This window comes from Galleria mellonella, unplaced genomic scaffold (assembly GCF_026898425.1).
Source record: "Galleria mellonella isolate WM207_F2 unplaced genomic scaffold, CSIRO_AGI_GalMel_v1 utg33, whole genome shotgun sequence".
Taxonomy (NCBI): domain Eukaryota; kingdom Metazoa; phylum Arthropoda; class Insecta; order Lepidoptera; family Pyralidae; genus Galleria; species Galleria mellonella.
Genome location: NW_026442079.1, coordinates 13,892,795 through 13,914,644, shown reverse-complemented (window position 1 = coordinate 13,914,644; position 21,850 = coordinate 13,892,795). Strand labels below are relative to the sequence as shown.

Genomic DNA, 21,850 nt, shown 5'->3' with positions numbered 1-21,850 from the left:
TTAATATAAAAAAAAATAAACACACACCTATCCGGTCGTTGAATCTCTATATTGTCGAATTCCGCCGTCATTTCGATATATATATATATATATATATATATATATATATATATATATATATATATATATATATATATTTTTATTTACAAATAATTTATTTTATTATTCACTTAACGTAACAATAATATTTTGAAAATTAAATTTATTGTTATAAATTTGGCACTGTTTGTTGACGACTAATATTTTACATTTTGTTATTATTTATAATTTTAATTTAACCACTTTTATATATTGTGACTAGTTAAGTATTATTAGTGAAATACATTCTGTTTATTTTCCCGTCGTGGACTGCAGCGGACGTCAGTAGCTCAGGGATGCACAGTATGATTGACGGTGGGCTGGTAAAGCTTGATTTGCCATCGCCTAGGAAACCAGGGTGGGCGCCCGTACTTGTTTGTTTATTGATCTACGTACCATACGTTTGGTTTCAGCTGATTCCATCGGGTTTACATTTTCCCAATTCCATTTCTATTGAACCAATCACATATTGTTAAGTTATTATTGTTAGTTTTACATATATGTAGTTGTAATTGTATAGTGAAACACAAAATTCGAGTTTCAAAAACTTTGAACACGTCGCCTCAAAGTTTCTAACGATATTTTGTTTTTGTTTATAATATTTATTATATATATATATTTTCTTATTATGTTGGATTTTTGTCTATATATGTTACACGACGTCTTTATCAGTTCTTTTTTTTATAGTAATGATAAAAATAAATTTAACTAAACCACAGATCTTTTGATTATGTCCACCCTGCTGTCTGGTGCTCACCACGTGACGCGGAGCAGAACTTTTAGCTATGCGTAAAAACATGGCTAAATATAAACTTAAATATGGCTGTAAAACTGATAGATATACTGTAGATGACAAAAAAAAATCCAGGAATGAAAATTAAAAATATATACGTAAAGGACCAGCTTTCTTTCCCGTGTGTGTCGTAAGAGGGGATCAAGCGAATCTAATGGTCGGGGGATGGGCAGCTGCGTTCCTCTTAAAATATCACCAAAACCTAATTGCGGTTGCCTACTAACCAAACGTGGCAATTATTGGCAAAACTACTCAATAGGGAAAGCCTATGTTCAGCGGTGGACAGCCAATAATAAAAAAAATCACGGAAAATAAGAAAAGTAGAGCCGTGAATGGGTGTTAAAAAGGAACAAAAGAAAAATGTGCCAATTTCGAATTTTGTAAATAATAATATAAGAAATTATAAATATGTAGTCTGTACTCCAGATGTTTAATTTTTTTTTTTGTAAATACATACATGTTGGACATAAAAAACACCCAGACCAATACACACATACATACACATGTTTGTATTGTGCGAGACTCGAACCTGCGACTGGAAGGCGAGGGAGAATGTTGAACCGCTACTCTACCAAGTTTGTCGTCATCACCATATCAGCCTTTAACTGTCCACTGCTGAACATAAGTGTCCGCCTTGAAGGGTTTTGCCAGTATTTGCCATATTTAGCAGGTGGCTTGGCAACCGCAGTTAGGCTTTGGAGATATTTTAAGAAGGACACTGCTACCCATCCCCAGCCCTCCTTTAATCATCTCTTACGACACCCACGGGATAAGAAGCCCATTCTATGCCGGGACTACACGGCTTGCTTGTCGTAAATATATACATACTTTTTTTATACAACTTAGAACGGCAAACAAGTTGACGGCCCACCTGATGGAAAGTGGTAACCGTCGCTTATAAACCTGAGCTGTACCATGGACTTAACAGAGTAACTGTTTCGCCCATGATACCCCCCAAACGTTGCCATATCAAAGGACTCAGATATTATGTCCTCTGTACCCTGTAAATTCACGCCATATCCCACTCTTCAAACCGAAACACAGCCATGCAAACACAGTTGCATCATGGTAAAAACACGAATGGGACAGAGGTGTCCAAGCAAACGACTTTTGTACAAAGTCTCCTTCTAGTAAAACATATATATGTATATACCTGTAAAACATAACTTATTTCCCGTCGTCTGTCGGTTGACTACTAAAGCCTTATATTTGGCATTACAGATTCACTAGTTAGTTTATGCATTGATTTAAAACAGCCGGGCGAAGGTCACAGTGACTGACTGGTGCAGTGTATCAAATATTGATTCGCCTCTAAGTTTAGATTTAACACGATTACATTTGATTTATTTACTTAGACACTTAAGTTGTCATTTGTTTTGAAAGAAATATAACACTTGTTCATTCTTACTAATATTATACATGTGAAAGTGTGTTTGTTTGTTTCTTACTTTATAGCTCCTTAACGGCTTAACCAATTACTATGAAATTTTATATACACGTACTATATGACATGGAGAATACTTGATAGCTACTTTTATCTATTTATTTCTATGTTTTTGTATATTCACTTATAGTACAGTATATAGGCTTATCCCTTAGAGTAATGTCTTCCAGTCAACTTTGAGAACCCAAAAGGAGAAAATGTTTATAGGGCTTGTATATGTTGCAGTTAAAACTCTTAACCAGTCAAAAGTACTATTGACTAGCAAAATCAGTCAAAAGTACTTTTGACTGAACAGCTCGGTCAAAAGTGGTTTTAACTGAAAATTATTGGTTTGAAAATAATTATTACTGCAAATTTGCGGTCAAAAGTAATTTTAACTACAGTAAAGCATCAGTCAAAAGCACTATGAACCCCCCAACAGGGGGAGGTTTAAGTTCAACAGTGGCCAGTAACGGCTGATATCATCAATATCGTGTTCTATAAAATGGGTAGATATGTTTCCTGTTATGGAATTCATATGGCTGTTGAGGTAGTCAGTGGGACAATTGCTTTTATTATTCAAAATGACATTTCAACAATAAATAAATGTACAATGGCCAATTAATTATTGACGTAATCCAATTAGTTTTACAGTTAAAGGGCCAAGATAGCTCACATTGTGAATTAGAACTCGATACCAATCCGTCAAGAATATGTTTTCTGTCAGTCTGTTCACAATATTACGTGTATAGTAGGGCAAGAGTTTCTATGTTGAGCCATCAGTATTCTTGACATCTCAGCTACGACCTTAAGTAGCTAAATTGTGTCAAAAATGGCTACATTTCAAATGTTTGACCGAAAATATAATAATATGCATTATATTCAAACAAAATTTACAAAGAAAATGGTAGTTAGGTTTTCTTACTCTCATCATTTCAGCCGTTAACTGTCCATTGCTGAAAGTCTGTCCTAAGAATTTCTCATAAAAGGAGATTTGCCAGTAGTTGCCACGCTTGGCAGGTGGATTAGCAACCGGAGTTAGGCTTTTAGAGACGTTTTAAGAGGGCGCTACTGCCCATCCCTACGTGTATATATATATATATATATATATATATATATATATATATATATATATATATATATATATATACGTATATTTATTTAAGTGATGACTATGTCTAAAATTACATGGCCATTATAAGGCCCGTGCATAATCGACTAACACCATGCATGCTTATCATTCAAGTAATAGTTTAGAGTGTAACAGGCTTTGAACGATAAATGTTTTTAATGACAGTTTAAAATTTATTAAAAGGTAGATCCAAAATATCCTTCGGTATCTTATTATAACATTTAATGCCCATTCCTATAAAAGATCAATTAACTTTTTCCAAACGATACTTTGGAACAGCAAGTTTGTATTTATATCTAGTATTTATTAAGTTTATTAAGATCGTTGTTTTAGGGAACAGTTAAAGGTTCTTGCGTATATACAAAATGTTTGTATATACTATACTGTACTGTGAAGGTACGAGAAGAATATTTGCTTCGTAAAATTTTTCTCGAATTGATTTACTGCTTCCTATAGAATAAATCGCGCGAATTGCACGTTTTTTTTTTAAATAATATGCCTTGGATGTCGGCTGCTTTATCTCATAATAATATTCCATAGGACAATATACTATGAAAGTAACTAAAATAAGCTAATCTGGCAGTCTCAATATTAGTATACTGCTTAAACATACGCCGCAGAACTTAATTTAGTTGCAAGATCTTGATTGTGAGTACCCCATTGAGTTTTATTATCAAGAGTGATTCCAAGGAAGACAGTAGAATCTATAAACTCAAGACGTTTGTTATTTAATTTTACAGTAACAATGGAATCGTGATAAGAGAAAAAATTACGGAGTTTTCATTTTGCATTCAACATTAGATTAATATTTGTAAATCAATGCAAGAGATGCAGAAATGCATTATTTACATTGTCATAATGTTAGGTCGATTTATCGACCTTAAACATTAAAGAAGTATCATCTGCAATCTATGCCACATCTATCTGTACATGGCAAAGGCGAGATCATTTATATAAACTAAAAATAGGAATGGCCCAAGAGTAGATCCTTGAGGTACACCCATTCGTACTAGTCACCCGTTTGATGTAACACTATTTTATTTAATGTTTTTAAATAAATTAATGCTTTTACACTCAAATATGCAAGGTTGTCGTCCAAATTACAAAATGCAAAAAAAAAAAATACGAAAGTAATATTAAATGTGGTGGATATAGTATATATATGTTGTACATTTAAAGATTTTTACGAATATCTATATATATATATATATATATATATATATATATATATATATATATACTAAATTTAATCACAACAACATACAAACTAAACAAGGCCGTCGTCACATCACGAGCTTCACTCTCGTAAGTTAATAATAATCATTCATTAAACAATAAGTTACTCACAAAAGTTGCTCGAGTAAAACTTGCACGTGTAAAGAAGGCATACAACTGTACACAAAATAGTTTGTATATATATATATCATTACAATGATATTGCGATAATTGTGTAATATTATTTGAAATCACATTAGCGTCAACCCTCTGCCATTCGTTACCGCAGATCAACTTTGTTTGCGGTATGCGGTCAACGGTGTGCCTCTTTTCGAATTCCCCTTTGTTATTATATGTAAGTAAGTGGTTTTAACATTGTACTCATTGGTGATGTGTACACATATGACTATTACTATTATATGTGTGAGTTGGTCGCCATCTTGTAAACTTTCTAGACCTCTTTCGCTGTAAATATAGGTATCCGACAATCATAAGCGGGCATTACCTTTGCGGTGTGAAATCGTCCGGTTCAAATGAAGGATTGATCATTGGTCCACTTTGTCTTCGTGCCCATTCTTCTGCTTCCTGTAAACAAAGAAAAAAATATATATTAGCACATAAAATGGCCTTTCGTTGTGATTATTTAAAAAAAATGCGAACACTGCATCTTATATCTATTATTATAAAAAATGTTAATTGTCCAGTCCTGAACATAGGCTTTCCTCATAAAGGGAGTTCTGTCAGTAATTACTACATTTGGCAAACGAGTTGGTAATCGCAGTTAGACTTTGGTGATGTTTTAAGAGAGACAGTGTTGCCTATCCCTCTACCACTATGTTCTCTTAGTCTCTTACGACATCCACGGGGAAAGGGATTGCCTATTCGTTGCTCGGACTTCATGGCAAACATTACATGTAGATTATGGCAATTTAGTGAATTTATTCACATTTTCTTGTACTCAACAGGTGAAAATATTCCAAAAAAAAAAAAAATTGCGATGACATTTGAGTAAACTTATGTAAATTGCATCATCGACAATCCACTATAATCATGAAAACCACGACCGTTTTACGACGAGTTACGACCGAAGAGAGAGATGTACTTCGAGTTTTTTTGAGAAACGATGTAGATTACTATTTATTCACTCGATCGATATATCTCGGACACGTAGACGAAGTCGCGGACGAAAATTAGTCAAACTAATTATTATAAAGAAGAAAGATTTGATTCTGAGTTTGTAATGGACGAACTAATAAATACATAAGCGATATTAAAAATTCTTTCTTTCCTGTAGGAAGTTCTATCAATAGCGAGTAATGTGGGATGTATTTTAATAAAAAAAATCTACCTATCTACATGGTCGAAGCCGGGATGGATCACTAGGATAGTAGATAAAGTTTGTGTATAGGAACCGCTAAGGGGCGCGACGCGGCGCCCACGCGGCATTCACAATATGTCACACACTGCGCGCGCGCACCACTCTCTACCAAAGACCCAAATAAGAACAATAATCGATCTTCGTGTGAATGCCCTCTAATCAGAACAATAGAGGATCATCTATCAAGAAATTATCTTCACACTCAATAAAGCAAATTTGTAATTGACAATTTTGTATTGGAATTCTTTGTTGGCGGTTTCCAAACGTGGCATGAATTTGAAAGTTTACGAGTATTAATTGGAAACATCGAAGAAGTTTTTGTATTGAGAATTACAATAATGTTACTGTACATCTCAATTATCCGAACATCGCCTACTGAATATCCGATTATCCGGACTTACTCTTCAAGGCTCTAATTACCAATTTAGAAATGTTATTATGTATTAATTAGGTAAATAGGTAGTTTATGGATGATAATGGAATGGTAACCCCACCCGCGCTATCGGTATACACCGGCGGAGCACCAGTGAAGGATGATAGGTGAGTATGAAGTAGGTCAGTTAGCCCATCGTGACGAATTCAACAAGAATTGTTCACGATGGTTTCCAGGGGGAACCACGTGGAGGTCGAAGGTAAATAGGTAGTATGTAATCAGTTATCTTTATAGCTCGTGTTTTTTTTATTTGATTTGACTTAAAAATACTACTGGATATCACTTCAGAGAGCAGAAGAAGAAGAATAAGAGAGCTCTCTCTCTTTCTTTCTCTTAGGGTCTCTCTTATGGTCGGGTCAATTATTAGTTTGTTTACATTTTCATTAACTGGTTACTTAATTAGAATTATTTTGTTTAATTCCGCTACCAATTAGTATGTGTATGACTGCCAATACTCGAAGATTGGCCGCAATCAAATTAATGATCAATCTTCGAATGTTGGCAGTCACACACATACTAACGGTAGCGGAATTAAACAAAATAATTCTAACTAAACAACCAGTGATGTGGATTTCCACAAGATAATACCTATTTCAGTTAAATATTTACGTTAAGTAATCAAACAAAATGTGATTATTATGGTATACCATAAAATGTGATATGTTAAAGTTAAAGTATACTTTAACTTTAACATATCACATTTTATTTGTTCTTCACAAATACATATTTATTAAACTATTTTGGCACTTCAATGCGTTAAATATGAATGAAAAACTAAAAGCTTCTTCGATTACATGTCGTGATCGATGTATTTGCGTGTATGTACCTATCATATGAACGTACAATACGCGGACATGTGACATGTTCATTTATTTTCGACGTATTTTTGTTTATGGCAATAAGTGCCAAATAAACACGTTGACTATTGGCTACCGCGTTAGTGATGTCAAATGTCGATTTATCAGAAAATATCGATATATATTTACAATTGCTATTTCCCTGAGTGTGGATAAGAAATATGTATGAAATGTGACATCAATCATCTTTTTTATCAAGATGTCGTAAGAAGCGATATAAACATGGTACAATATACTAGTAAAAGAGAAAGAAAAAGTAGATATAAGCCGACTAGAGACTGTGATATTAAAGGAATGGAATTTATCTTTCTTTATTTATTTTTTTACAATCAATAACATTATAAATATTTATATAAAAATAATGGTTTGAACTAGATTGAGACCCAGACAGGTGTACACACAGTATGGTTAAAGCAGTCGGCAAACAATGTTAAATTATAAATTATATAAAGAAAGCATATTTAGTGGCAAGAGACCCACATGCATTAGTTAATTAAGGTAAAATTATGTTGTTATTTATTTATTTATTTCAACAAGTACACATTACCGAAACTTAACAATAATGTATTAATTTATACAGAAAATAATGTTATGTTCAAGTTAGTTCTCCAAAAATATGCGTGATTCACAGCATGAGATGATGCATCATGAGCATGTATAAAAATATGCATCAATTTATATATATACTTATATTTATTTATTTATTTATTTATAGCAAGGCAACAGATTACAAATTAATACATTTATAAAATAAATATTATATAAAACGGCATTAAATTTGCACTCCAATAACTGCTCTGCATAACATTCGATATTATATATATTAAAAGAATGACTGAAATATTATAAAAAGACAAAGTTTGATTTTATGTATGTTTGTTAGTTGGTAATGGATTAATTCGAAAACTACTTAACCGGTCCCAAAAACAATTCATTATTAACATGTAACTTGAACAGTACTTTGTTTGTACAAAAGCAATGCGAAGCCGTGGTGAGTCACTAGTGCACAATATAAGGGATTAACTGCAAACTACAGAGGAAAACAATTCATGCATGTTGCGTCAGAAATTATTTAACTTTTGATCAAATACATCAATTGTGGCCATGTGACCGATGAAACCTCAAAATTTGTGGCTGTTGCCAATACGTTACCATTATTTTACATTAGATGAATAAAATCCTATCGATTTATTAAATATATCGATGTTCTTTTTTTAAATAATAAACATCCCTAATGTGTTAGTTCAACAGGCGCCTGCATGTATCTATTCTAATATTTGCTAAAAGAAATACACAGATGCCCCATTTGCATTTAAGTGTTGCCAACACTAAAAATATTTTGTAATCAGTATAAATAATATTATGAAATAGTTTGTCTGTCTTTAGATCGTTTTACAGACTACCCATCTAATGTAAATTGTCAAATAGCCTTACTAATATTATAAACTTACCATTCCGTTACCATTCATTTAAAAAAAAAGACCCCTTCTTTTCTCGTGCGTGTCGTAAGAGCCGTCAAAGGAAATTTAATGGACGATGTATGAGTAGTAAGGGCCCTCTTAAAACATTACCAAAGACTGTGGTTGCCAACCCGCCTGCCAAGTTTGGCAACTATTGGCAAAACCCCCCAACAGAAGGGGTCCCATGTTCCGCAGCGGACAGTTAAAGGTTTACTGTGGCAGTTACTTTTTAAATAATCATAAAAAAATTTAGAAAAATTGAGAATTGTTTCTTTACCTATCAATTTGGGGGGAAAGGGATTGTTGGCAATGGAGTTTGACAGCCCCATTGCCAGCAATATGCCCTATTAGGTCGATCTCCACGTGGTTCCCCCTGGAAACCATCGTGAACAATTCTTGTTGAATTCGTCACGATGCGCTAACTGGCCTGCATCATCCTCATATATCATCCCTCACTGGTGCCCCGCCGGTGTATACCGATAGCGCGGGTGGGGTTACCATTCCATTATCATCCATTAAAAAAAAATACTTATCAATATTCAAAAGGGAATATAAAAGTTGACAGACTTCCCTCTTTTGTAAACCACAATATGTCTTTTTTGTTTACAAAATTAATTCTAATAGCAACGTTGTCTAAGTGTTGAATAAACGGCCATCACTTCGCTACACAACTACGATAAAAACAAATATTGTGTTTGAAACATATAAAAATAGTCAAACAATTCACACTTTTTTACAAAACTTACATTTATTTGTATAAAAATCATGTGTACATCTGTAGGTATTATTACCGTATTACCGTATATTGAGATTGTCGCACGTTTTCCTGTCATTAAAATCGGCTTTGTCATTTTTTATCGTTAACATACGTACGTAGAGATTACTTACTAACAACAGGTGAGTGACATCATTATAATTTTGCGATGTACCATCAGTCACGTTTCGAAAATAAAACTAAGGTATGTCAACGTTTCGAATTCAAATAAGACGATACAAAAACATCTCTGCGTATTTACTATTTGTATTACAGATAGATAGATAGATAGATACTCTTTATTGTTACCTCCAAAAGATTACAATAGTAAACTTATTATAAATATAAACAATTACAAGAAATAATCACAATGAGAAAACAACACAATTATGTGTACGAAATACCCTTTAGTATAAACAAAACTTAACTACGAAGGACGTAAATGTCTTTAAAGTACCGTTATAAGATATGAAAATTGGTTCAAGGCTATGCACAATTGAGGTTTCTAATGTCCCTTTTCGAATACAAAGAAAAAACCAATTAGACATTTCTCCATAAGATCTTTATAAAGGAGAAAACACTTGTAATACTTCTATTGATTTATGATATATTTAATTATATTCTATTAGCCGACTAGTTTCATCGTATCAAGGCATTATCGAAGGTCTTATTAGCTTTTTTACTTAAAATAGCGTATCTGTTCCGGCTCTATACGTGCAATAGACAGATAGATTTTACCAGAGGGAGACCTTGTACAAAAGTCGATTGCTTGGGTACCTCTGTCCCATTCGTGTTTCAAACGTGAAGCAGTTGTGTTTGCATGGCTGTGTTTCGGTTTGAAGGGTGGGATGTGGCGTGAATTTACTGGGTACAGAGGAATAACATCTGAGTCCTCAGGAATGGCAACGCATGGGGGGTATCATGGGCGAAACAGTATACTCTGTTATGTCCATGGTACTGCTCATGTCTAGGCGACGGTTACCACTTTTTATTAGGTAGGCCGTCAGCTTGTTTGCCATTCTAAGTTGTATAAAATATATATATATATATATATATATATATATATATATAGTTATATAATTTATTTGATTTACTTACAGCACATAAATCACAAAATATAATATATACACATATGAAAATTCTTTCAGCCATATTCTATGGATGAAAGAATTTTTAAAATCAATTAAGTATTTTTCGTTTACTTATTACAAACAAAATAGTATTAGTTTGCATGGAAACGTTTTTAGGGTTCCGTGCCTCCAAAGGAAAAACGGAACCCTTATTGGATCACTTCGTTGTCCGTCCATTCGTCCGTCTATTAAGATCCTTTTTCTTAGGAACGCGTGGAGGTATCAAGTGTGAAATTAATATCATATACGCAGGTCTACAATCTCTTAAAGCAGTGAAAAAATGAAGCTTCTAAATCGACGCAATCAAAAGATATGGCCGTTTATGTTCAATTTATATCGCATATTTTGACATTCGCAAAGGGAATCAAAATCTATATGGTACTACCCATTGACCTAGAATCATAAAATATGACAAGATGCAATATCATGTATCACAAGTAAAGGAAAACATCCGCGATTCGTAAATTTGTAGTTATTTCACAAAAAAATACACTTGATGATTTTGTACGGAACCCTAGTTGCGTGAGTCCGACTCGCACTTGACCGACTTCTTTTAAAGCATCACGTGACCACTATACTTTTTATATATCCGATAATTTTTAAACGCTGCAGCTTGTAACCTAAATGTGTCGACACTAGCGCTCCACTGTCTAAAACAAGATCAACTTCCTTCAGACTTGTGTGTAACGAGCGACTTCCCTCCACTATGCACATCACAATTGGGGCCCATCATAAGTGCATTCAGGTATTGGCACTGATTCCTCACATCCCTCTTCTTTGCATTTGCAGCTGATGTACATGTATATTTGTATGCTGTTTTGGTACAACTATTAAATACTCTTATATGAAAGTGATTTATGCAACTTGATTAATAAATACGCTGTCACCAAGCCGATGCAAAGCGCTTCGTATAGTCATTAGTTGTTCTGTGACTTTGCCTGCGTGAATTAGTACAGAATGTACTATTTTTATTTTACACAACTTAGAATGACAAACAAGCTGACGGCCCATCTGATGGAAAGTGGTAACCGTCGCCTATAGACATGAGCAGTACCATGAACATAACAGAGTATACTGTTTCGCCCATGGTACCCCCCATGCGTTGCCATTCCTGAGGACTCAGATGTTATTCCTCCGTACCCAGTAAATTCACGCCATATCCCACCCTTCAAACCGAAACACAGCCATGCAAACACAGCTACTTCATGGTTGAAACACGAATGTCTCTCGTATATCGTTATGTTTCCACAGCTGAACATGTCATTTTATAATTATAGATGCATATTGTTTTTACAATATCCAGGTATAAATATGTGTACATAGAAGATTAACAAATGTTGTTTTATTTTTAATAAACTATTTATTTAGTAATCGATGTGACCCGTAATTTTACTCGAATGAATAAGCGTAAGACAAAGAAAATAATATTAGTAAACTAGAGAAATAACACCTGAGTCCTCAGGAATGGCAACGCATGGGGGGTGTCATGGGCGAAACAGTATACTCTGTCATGTCCATGGTACTACTCATGTCTATAGGCGACGATTACCACTTTCCATCAGGTGGGCCGTCAGCTTGTTTGCCATACGAAGTGGTATAAAAAAAAATTAAAATGGTTTACAGATATATAACTTTACAAAAAAAAAATCTTTGATAAACCTTATTGGAGATAGCAAATTAAAATCGGAAAACGTTATGTTCAAAATATGATATTTTTAATATAATAACTTATTAATATTGCTATTTCTAATAAGAACTCTCCCTTTTTGGTTATATCAATAGCCAGAAAGGGAGTGAATGCTGTAAGGAGGATGGAAGAGGAAAACATATTGCGTAAAACTCAAATAATTGGAATAACACGAGGACGATGATAGTAAAAATTTGAAGCTTGTTTGTGTTCAATCGACTTTTTTAAATTTAGAACATTTAATTTTGATGAAGCACGTTCTCCATTCGATTGTACTTTTTTTCTTTTTTTTTTTAGAATAAAACCTAAAATATTTATTGCCAGTAAAACACATAGTTATAACAAAAAGTACAATAATTATAATATAATATATATAAGAAATGTCTTCAAACCGAAACATCTTTAAATCTTTGATGTCAAGTGGCAACTATAAGTAATATTATAATATTGATTTTTATTTCTTTTATTTTTACTACATTATTTTTTTTTTCTTTCTGTATTTAAAGACTTAAAAAAAGAAAGGTGGAGTATGTGTGAAAATTCTCCTTCTATAAATATCGTGGCTAGAAGGAAGACTCCAATAGCTTTTATACGTAATATTTATTCTAAATCAAAGTGGCAATACACGCTAGGAGACGAGTTCGACCTTGTGAACGAATTCTCAGAACACTATTGATACAGTGTACAGTGATACGCTTCATTGAGTTATTTCTATCGTTTTTACATAAAGCCATAAAATATTACATTAGAATTCACATTAATTAACCATCATGTATAGCAAATATTTGACACTTTTATAGATTTTTAACAGAATTATATTATTTAATGGAATTTGACAGCGGATCTCTGAGTATAAAAACATATAGGCTCCACATATGTTTGCTTTTATAAATAATTTGATGGATTTGCCCTCGGTTTTCGTTAATCGGAAAGGAGGGCAGCAGCGTCCCTCTTAAAACATCTCTAAAGCCTAACTGCAGTTGGTAATCCGCCTATCAAGCGTGGCAACTACTGGCATAATCCCCAAAGGGGGAGGCTTATATTCAGCAGTGGACAGTTAAAGGCTAATATGATGATGATGATGAGGCGATATTCTAACCAATGATGCATCTAATTTGATCATCATTTTTGGAAATATTTAATTATCTATACTTATAATAAATCTGTAGAGAGGTCAATTCTGTACATGATATATATTTCCAAAATAAATATCAGGCGGTGATTAGTGATCGATACTGATGCCAAAAATGCAATCAGTAAAATTTTTGTCTGTCTGTCTGTATGTACGTTATAGAAAAACTACTCGACGGATTTTAAGAAAACTTAGTACAATTATTCTTCATACTCCTGGGCAGGTTATAGTATACTTTTCATCACGCTACGATTAATAGGAGCAGAGCAGTGAAGGGAAATGTTGTAAAAACGGGAGATGTTACTCCATTTTTAAGCTTCCGGCGCGTGTGCGGCCTTAACGGCCACTTTTTAAAATGTAAAAATGTCCACCCGTGCGACGCCGGAACGGGCCGCTAGTCTTTAATATTAATCTTGTATCGGTTGCAGTCGATACCTATCTGTGGAAATAACTCTGTGTTAACACTAATACATGCCTAGACAATGGCGGACCGGTATAAACGTAGTGGGTAGGCCGTGTAAATTATTACAACGGAACGGTCACCATACTACCCTGCAAATTGTATATTAATCACTCGGTTGAGACGCCCTCTGTGTGACACTACACTTTACTACTACAAGACTGTCTTATTGTTATGCTGTAAATCTTATGATAATATATCTTACCAGAGGGAGACTTTGTACAAAAGTCGATTGCTTGGGTACCTCTGTCCCATTCGTGTTTCTACCGTGAAGCAGTTGTGTTTGCATAGCTGTGTTTCGGTATGAAGGGTGGGATATGGCGTGAATTTACTGGGTACAGAGGAATAACACCTGAGTCCTCAGGAATGGCAACGCATGGGGGGTGTCATGGGCGAAACAGTATACTCTGTTATGTCCATGGTACTGCTCATGTCTACAGGCGACGGATACCACTTTCCATCAGGTGGGCCGTCAGCTTGTTTACCATTCTAAGTTGTATAAAAAAAAATAATTAATAAAGTTTAAATATATTAAGGACTATTACTGCACCAATCGGAGTATTTATTAATATTGTAACAAACACTCTGGAATTATTAATAATCATTGATAACAGTGCTTACTTATATCCACTTGAAATGGATAGATCTTCTAGCGTTCTACATCGGTTTTGCAACACACCAATGCAAATTCCAACACGTACAAGTGTACCACGAACAATACACATTTTGATGTTATCTTATTGAAATTTGGCGAGATTTACGATCCATTAAATGACGTTAGACTGTATTATGAATAATTTACAGGTTATCATAACATACGGTACATGTTGTAATAGTTAAAAATAAACTGACCCACTATACCGCAAGCCTTAAAATCATGTTGAAGACACGGTCTTTGCAATCGCCCCAGTGTAAGTACCCATGTGGTTTCCATGTGGTAACAGAGTAGTAATACACCGTTCCTTTTCACTTCCTGGTCGACTTAATGGTGAAAACCACATGTTTATGCCTTAACATAAATTATGTGTCTATACTAATATTGGAAAGAGAAAGACTTATTTCTATTATCTATTTTAAAAATTGTTTCATCTATAGAAAATTACATTATCAGAAAGTGGTAAATATTCTCGAAAATTTTCGAAAAAACTGGAAGTCTATTTTTGTTATTTAATAATAGTTCGTGTGGTCCCGGCAAAGAATAGGTGACCACTTCCTTTCCCGTGGGTGTCGTAAGGTACCGTAAGGCAGGCGGATTGGCAACTGTAGTCAGGCTTTAGAGATGTTTTAAGAGGGACGCTGCTGTCCATCCCTCATTCATTCTTCACGCTTAAATCACTAGTTTTTTTTAATGGATGATAATGGAATGGCAACACCGCTTGCGCTATCGGTATACGCTAGCAGGGCATCAGTGAGGGACGATAAGTGAGAATGAAATGGCAGGTCAGGTCATCGTGATGAAAACACCTGGAATTCAGCACGATGGTTTCCAGGGGGTCCACGTGGAAGTCGACCTGATAGGGTATATTGTTAGCAATGGGAGTGGCAGTCCGCATTATTAACAACCTCTTCCCCCCCACCCCTTACTTGTATAATTATAGACAGAGAAAGCCACTTTTATATTATATAAATGACTGTCTAAATCTATAAATAAATATGACTAGTTCTCAATCTAGCCAAGTGGTATCGAGCTCGAAATCGTTGTGATATGATTCATTTCAGAATCGCAACTCGATTACAGATCAAGGGCGTTATTAGCCTAATGACGACGTGAGAGATTCCATTCTTCGTGTTATTTGCATTCGAGATTTGATTTAAACCTCCAACTATCGGAAAATCGTAATAGTTTATAAATGTACGATTTATATCTGTTTCGTGTAACAGTAACTCGCCACCTAATGTTGCAGTTTACGCTTAAACAATTTAGGTAAATTTTAAATTAAATTTTTACACTTATAAATGAATAACATTAACTTAACCTACTTTTTTTTTGTATGTTATCCAGCATGTGAATCATTCTGCAACGATTCAAGTACTGGCAATCTGGACCGTCCGCAAATACCCTTAGGATAGTGTTAGAGCCGTCCCGGACCCTACGCATCAGAGATGTGCACCGCTTTCGCATAGTAGCGTAGAAACAACACGCGCCTCGGCGAACATTCTCGACGCACTACAAAACCGGGACAGCCCCAACAGTACCCTAAACGCATTATTATACTGGACTCGAAGGGCGCTGTACTGTTTCTGTGTATAAAAAGCCCACAGACTACTCGTGTAAAAGGACGTACAAAATGCTCTAAAAAGAGTGATTTTGACGTACCTCGAACAAAATAAAAAAATAAGTAAAAATTGTACTCTTTTTTTAAAGACATTTTTGTGAAAAAGAATTGTTGGAAATTAAAATAAAATTACTGTAGACATGTTTTTCTAGATTATGTGTTTGTTGAGGGATGGACAGCAGCGTTCTTTTTAAAACAACATTAAAACTGCAGTTGGCAACCCAATTTGCCAAGCCAAGCGTGGCAACTACTGGCAAAATCCTCTAATAGAGGTCTTTATTCAGCAATGACTAGCAAACGGGTGATATTATGGTATAGTAACTATTTATTTTAACGCTACAATTTTTATGGTATTTATAAGGACACCCATGTTGATAGCACACCTGGTGGAAAGTGGTAACCGTTGCCTATAGACATGAACAGCACCGTGGACATAACAGAGTATACTGTTACGCCCATGATACCGCTCATGCTTAGTTGCCATTCTAAATTGCATAAAAAATAATATCCCATTCTCCAAATTGGAACATCTATGCAAGCCACACGCCAGTTTCACGCCAGTAACACGACAGGGGTACCCAAGCAGACGAATTTTGTACAAAGTATCCCTCTAATTTCGTAAACAATACTGGCATTTTATGGTTATGAGCCGAAGCTCAAAATGTCCATTGATCATTCATTGACCGTTTGCCATCTGTACGATTCCATGCGTTCGGATAACAAATACTTAAAGTATAAAGACACATTCATGTACGCGCTAAAATACGCTTTAAAAAAAAATAGTTCACTTTTTTATTAGACATCGTTGACTAAAGAACAAAGCAGACACAGCTATCTATTTTTTTTTTAATCTTCACATTGGAACTTGTGACGGTGAAATATGAAATTTTCACACCTGCAACGCCTCTGGGGATGCGGATGATCATAGGCGGCGGTAGTTATTTACCATCAAGTAAGCCGCATGCTTGTTTGCCATTTGTATTATAAAAAAAAAATTACGGGCTACGGAGGGTAAACATCTTGTCCTCGGGAAAGGCAACGCGTGAGGGGTAACATGACAACATATTACAAAATATGTTACTATATCTGTGATGGTTATTACTTACTATTAAGTGAGTAATCAGCTTATTTGTCATTCTAATTAGCATAAAAAAATATAGTAACAAACTATTTGATAATAAAACCTAACTAGCTTTTACAGTGCACGGAGTCAGGGCTCGCATATATATATATATATATATATATATATATATCTGATTCTGGTTTCTTTTATCGCCCACAATATGTCTATCAGTTATACAGGCGTTTATATGTATTTTATTTTTTTATATATTATAAACAAAATATTAAATTATAATCTATTAAATTAAATAATTTAATCCGAAGTGGTGATATATTTCAGTTATTAATTTAAATACAAATAATGCACAAGGTAATTAAGTTTGATTGGTTTCATACAAGTAAAATGCAGTGAGTGTTATTTAATCAAACACGTAGTTTGATTAAACCCAACATAATTGTACTGTGGTATTAATTAAATATTTGCTAATAGATATAATGAAGTGTCTACTGAGTAAATTCGATATGATGAAATAAGACAAGTGTTGTTTTGAAAGACGTGAATGAAATTACAGGATACGGGAGCATAGTACCTTAATGTCTTAGCTTACCAGAGGCAGACTTTGTACAAAAGTCGTTTGCTTGGGCACCTCTGTCCCATTCGCGTTTCAATACCCTGAACCAGTTGTGTTTGCATTGCTGTGTTTCGGTTTGAATATGGTGTGAATTTAAGTTGTACATTAAAAAAAAAAAGAAAAGAAAAAAACATCATTCAGTATTTTTTACTTTAATAATTAGACATATCGAAGCTATATACGGTTTTATAAAACAATCTTTTTAAATATATATACTCGTGTCAGTTACAATCGTGCGTTACAAAAATAAATCACATTTACGATGAAACCGACTGCGTAAATATTGTTTCAATGGTGGTTATACAAAATGTCATCATATCCAATACAATAACGTTCGATTGGAAATTTCCGATAAATCGAGAATTTATTATTGTTCACGGATGAGTAAGTCAGAGTGTCGCCATTCGGTTTAAAGCATATATATATAAATAAATAAATATATATATATAAATAAATAAATATATAAATATAAATATAAATAAATATATATATATATATATATATATATATATATATATATATATATATATATATAAATTAATGCCACTTTTCGTTGTAATTTTATAACTCAAGAACGGATTCACCTATCCAAACCAAATGTTTAGACTTTGTTTGGACGAGCCAAACGAGCAAATATAGGAACTATAGGAACTAGCTAGCAATTAATAATTTTTTTTGTTTGATGTTAAAATAAAAAAAAAGTATTACTTCACTTTATACGTAGCGAAGCACCTACCGGGCCACTAGTATATATATATATATATATATATATATATATATATATATATATATATATATATATATATATATAAAAATATAAAAAAATATACGTAAAATTTATTAAATTAACGAGTATTTTTCCACAGGTTTCACTGAGTCCGTGCCTGTTTAATAAATGGTCGGACATCTTGGATCGGTTATAGCATTTGCTGACACAAAGTATTGTTATTTATATTGTTTATCTTCATTTTTTTTCTATTATTTCACAAATTAAATTCTTCTTTTAGTTTTATTATAAAATTTTATTTTTTTATAAAATTACTATAAAAAATTAAAATAATATAAATTAGGTCATTGTACTAGAGAGTGAGAAAAACAATATTTCAATTTAAATATTAAAGTGTACGTCATTATAACAGCAGCAACAGACGGTTTTATAGTGACGTTCGTTTAATTTATTTTGAACTCTATATTTTTACAATAAAGATGACTTATTGAATGAATTACTCTGTCTTCTTCAGAACGGAAAACAAAATATGTCATAACAAATTATCTGAATCTTTTTTTATTGGATTGTACGTATTCTTAATATCAATTTTACGATCCTAAGATCAGGCAATATCGACGTCCTTGTTTAGGCCAACTTTGAAATTTGATTTGCTGTCAAAATATACTCGATACAAAAATATACATGTATAATTTTATTTTTATTTATTGCCATATACAAAAAATTAAATGAGATTTTTTAATGGAACTGAAATACGGAAAAAGGACTTGTTAGTAATGGGATCTAACTCCCCCATTGCTAGTACTATGCTCTATTAGGTCGACTTCCCCTGGAAACCATCGTGGGCAATTCTTGTGAAATTTGTCACGATAAGCTAACTGGCCTGCTTTTATACTCACCCATCATCTCACACTGGTAACCCGCCGGCGTATACCGATAGCGCAGGCGGGGTTAACATTTTAATATCACCCATTAAAAAAAAAATTGGATCTCTTAACATGACATAATTACATACCTAATATTAAAATATTATCAATATTATAAATGTGAAACTTCACAGACAAATACCTAAACCATGACAGTAGCTAGAAGGAGCGGGGGCATTGAGGGGTAATGCCCTACCTTAAAAGACCCAATGCCCTACCTTAAAGTGAAAGGCCCAACAAAACTAGACAGATTCGCTTTTTCGAAGTCACTTAATGATGGTTTCTGCTCTGCCCTATCAAAAAGTTCTTTTGCCCTACCTTAAACTTAGGTCTAGCTACGGCCCTGCCCTAGACGTATTATATGAGATAGATATGAACATAGGCTATTATTTATCACGGTCATTTAACAAATTCCGGTCACGAGTACGAAGTCGCGGGTAAAAAGTTTAAATTAAATTCTACGATGATCACGGTAGCATATGGACAGGGGCGGCTTTAAAATATCTATAGTGTAGGGCACACGGGCGCTTTACAGAGCAGGCAGGCAGGCAGGGCACACGGGTGTAGGGTCTTAGGGGGCGCTGAGCGTCACGCGCGATACGCCCAAAGGGCACACGTCACTCGCCTGCATTGTTAAATACATATTTTGCTAATGCAAAAGCACAGAAAGTTACTATTTGTATTGTAATACGACCGTTCTTTAATATAATTATTTAAAAAAAAATTACATTATTTTTCAATAACTACAAAGTTGTGTTTTTTTTCTTCTTTCCTAAAAAAATATTTTTACTGGTGTACCTATCTTTCCCGATATTATTTAAAATTGCACTTTACGGCCCCGAGTTTTCGTATCTGTAAGTATTTTCAAATTTTTAAATGTAACTGTAAGTATATAATTTTGACTGGGCACCTACTAGAGGGCACCATGGTATTGATTACGTACCGATATCAGAACATTACGAAATACATTAATTTGGAAATAAAATTTAAGACATTCGACTAACGCCTATATTTATTAAAAACAGAGTACGTCTTGATGTTTAATTCTGGTTAAAAATTCCCATAATTCTTAAAATAAACAAGAGTTTGTAAACTAAACAAAAATCTTGAATTATTTTGCTCTCATGAGGCTTTGGGCAAATATTTGAACGTAACATTTTGGCAAGGTCCTCGAGTAAACAAAACGAAAACGCTTTCATTACTAACGGCGTGTCTCTCGTAAGGAAACTTAAGCTGATCGCACATTAGCTAACTGTCGCTTCCTCTCAGGTAAAGTTCTTTGTATACTCGGCAACAACTTGGTGTTAGTCGATCATGCACGGGTTTTTTAACGACCATGTAATTTTATACATAGAATATTTAAATAAATACACATAATGTTAACAGAGATTTAAAAGAGTAACTCTTGAGTTTCTTGCGAGCACTTCTCAACAGATAACAATTTTCTGATAATAAATAATGATTTAAAAGTGCTTGTAAACAAGTCTATTAAAATAAAGATGATTTAAATTTGAATTTGAACTAATGAGTCGTTATACATCATGTTTTTATTTAGAAATATTATACAACGCATGACATTGTTAGATTATAACCGCGATTCCCATCTTGTACTGAACCACATCAATACTAATCACGATAAATAGTGTGTTGCGTGTTAGTTTATTGTATTGTACAAAAGCGAGTTGTATTGCCACGTGGTTATACTGGATCGGTCGCAATGTACTTTATTAATCCTGACTAATATTATAAATGGAGGTGAGAAGTGATTGTTAGTAATGGGGATTGGCAATCCCATTTAACAAATATTTTCTGTCAGATCGACCTCCTGCCGGTTTATCCTGGAAACCGTCGTGATTGGTCTATTGTTGAATTCGTCACGACGAGCTAACGGACCTGTCCACGTCTTCATCTATCATCCTTCACTGGCGCCTCGCCAGCGTACATCGTCAGTGCAGGCGGGGTTACCATTTCATCCATTAAAATATTATTAATGTGACAAAAGCATTTATCAGTTCAACAAATTGTAATGAAATTTGGTACACACATACTATTTGAGATGTATAAAGGCCTAGGCTACTTTTTATCACTCGACATATGCCGAATGCGAAAACGAAGTTGCAGGTATGGATTAATAATTTCATAAATAGAAAACAAAACACTCATCGCGGAAACTAGCAGTCGCTCAAGTGTTTGTTAATGTACGGTTAGCTTTAAACTTAAAATACATAATACCGTCGAACGTTGACCGTCACTCACAAACGCGTTTACTTTATTTACTCCCAATATACCTAGTCG

At 33.9% G+C, this 21,850-nt stretch overlaps 1 protein-coding gene across 1 annotated transcript in view; it reads right to left on the bottom strand.

Moving 5' to 3' along the window:
- LOC113518757 (proton-coupled amino acid transporter-like protein CG1139) overlaps positions 1-21,850 on the bottom strand; it is a 93,334-nt gene that overhangs the window by 14,963 nt on the left and 56,521 nt on the right. Inside the window, exon 2 of the mRNA XM_052896614.1 lies at positions 5,147-5,226. Coding sequence (XP_052752574.1) covers positions 5,147-5,226 — 80 coding nt within the window. The remainder of the gene's footprint in view (positions 1-5,146; positions 5,227-21,850) is intronic.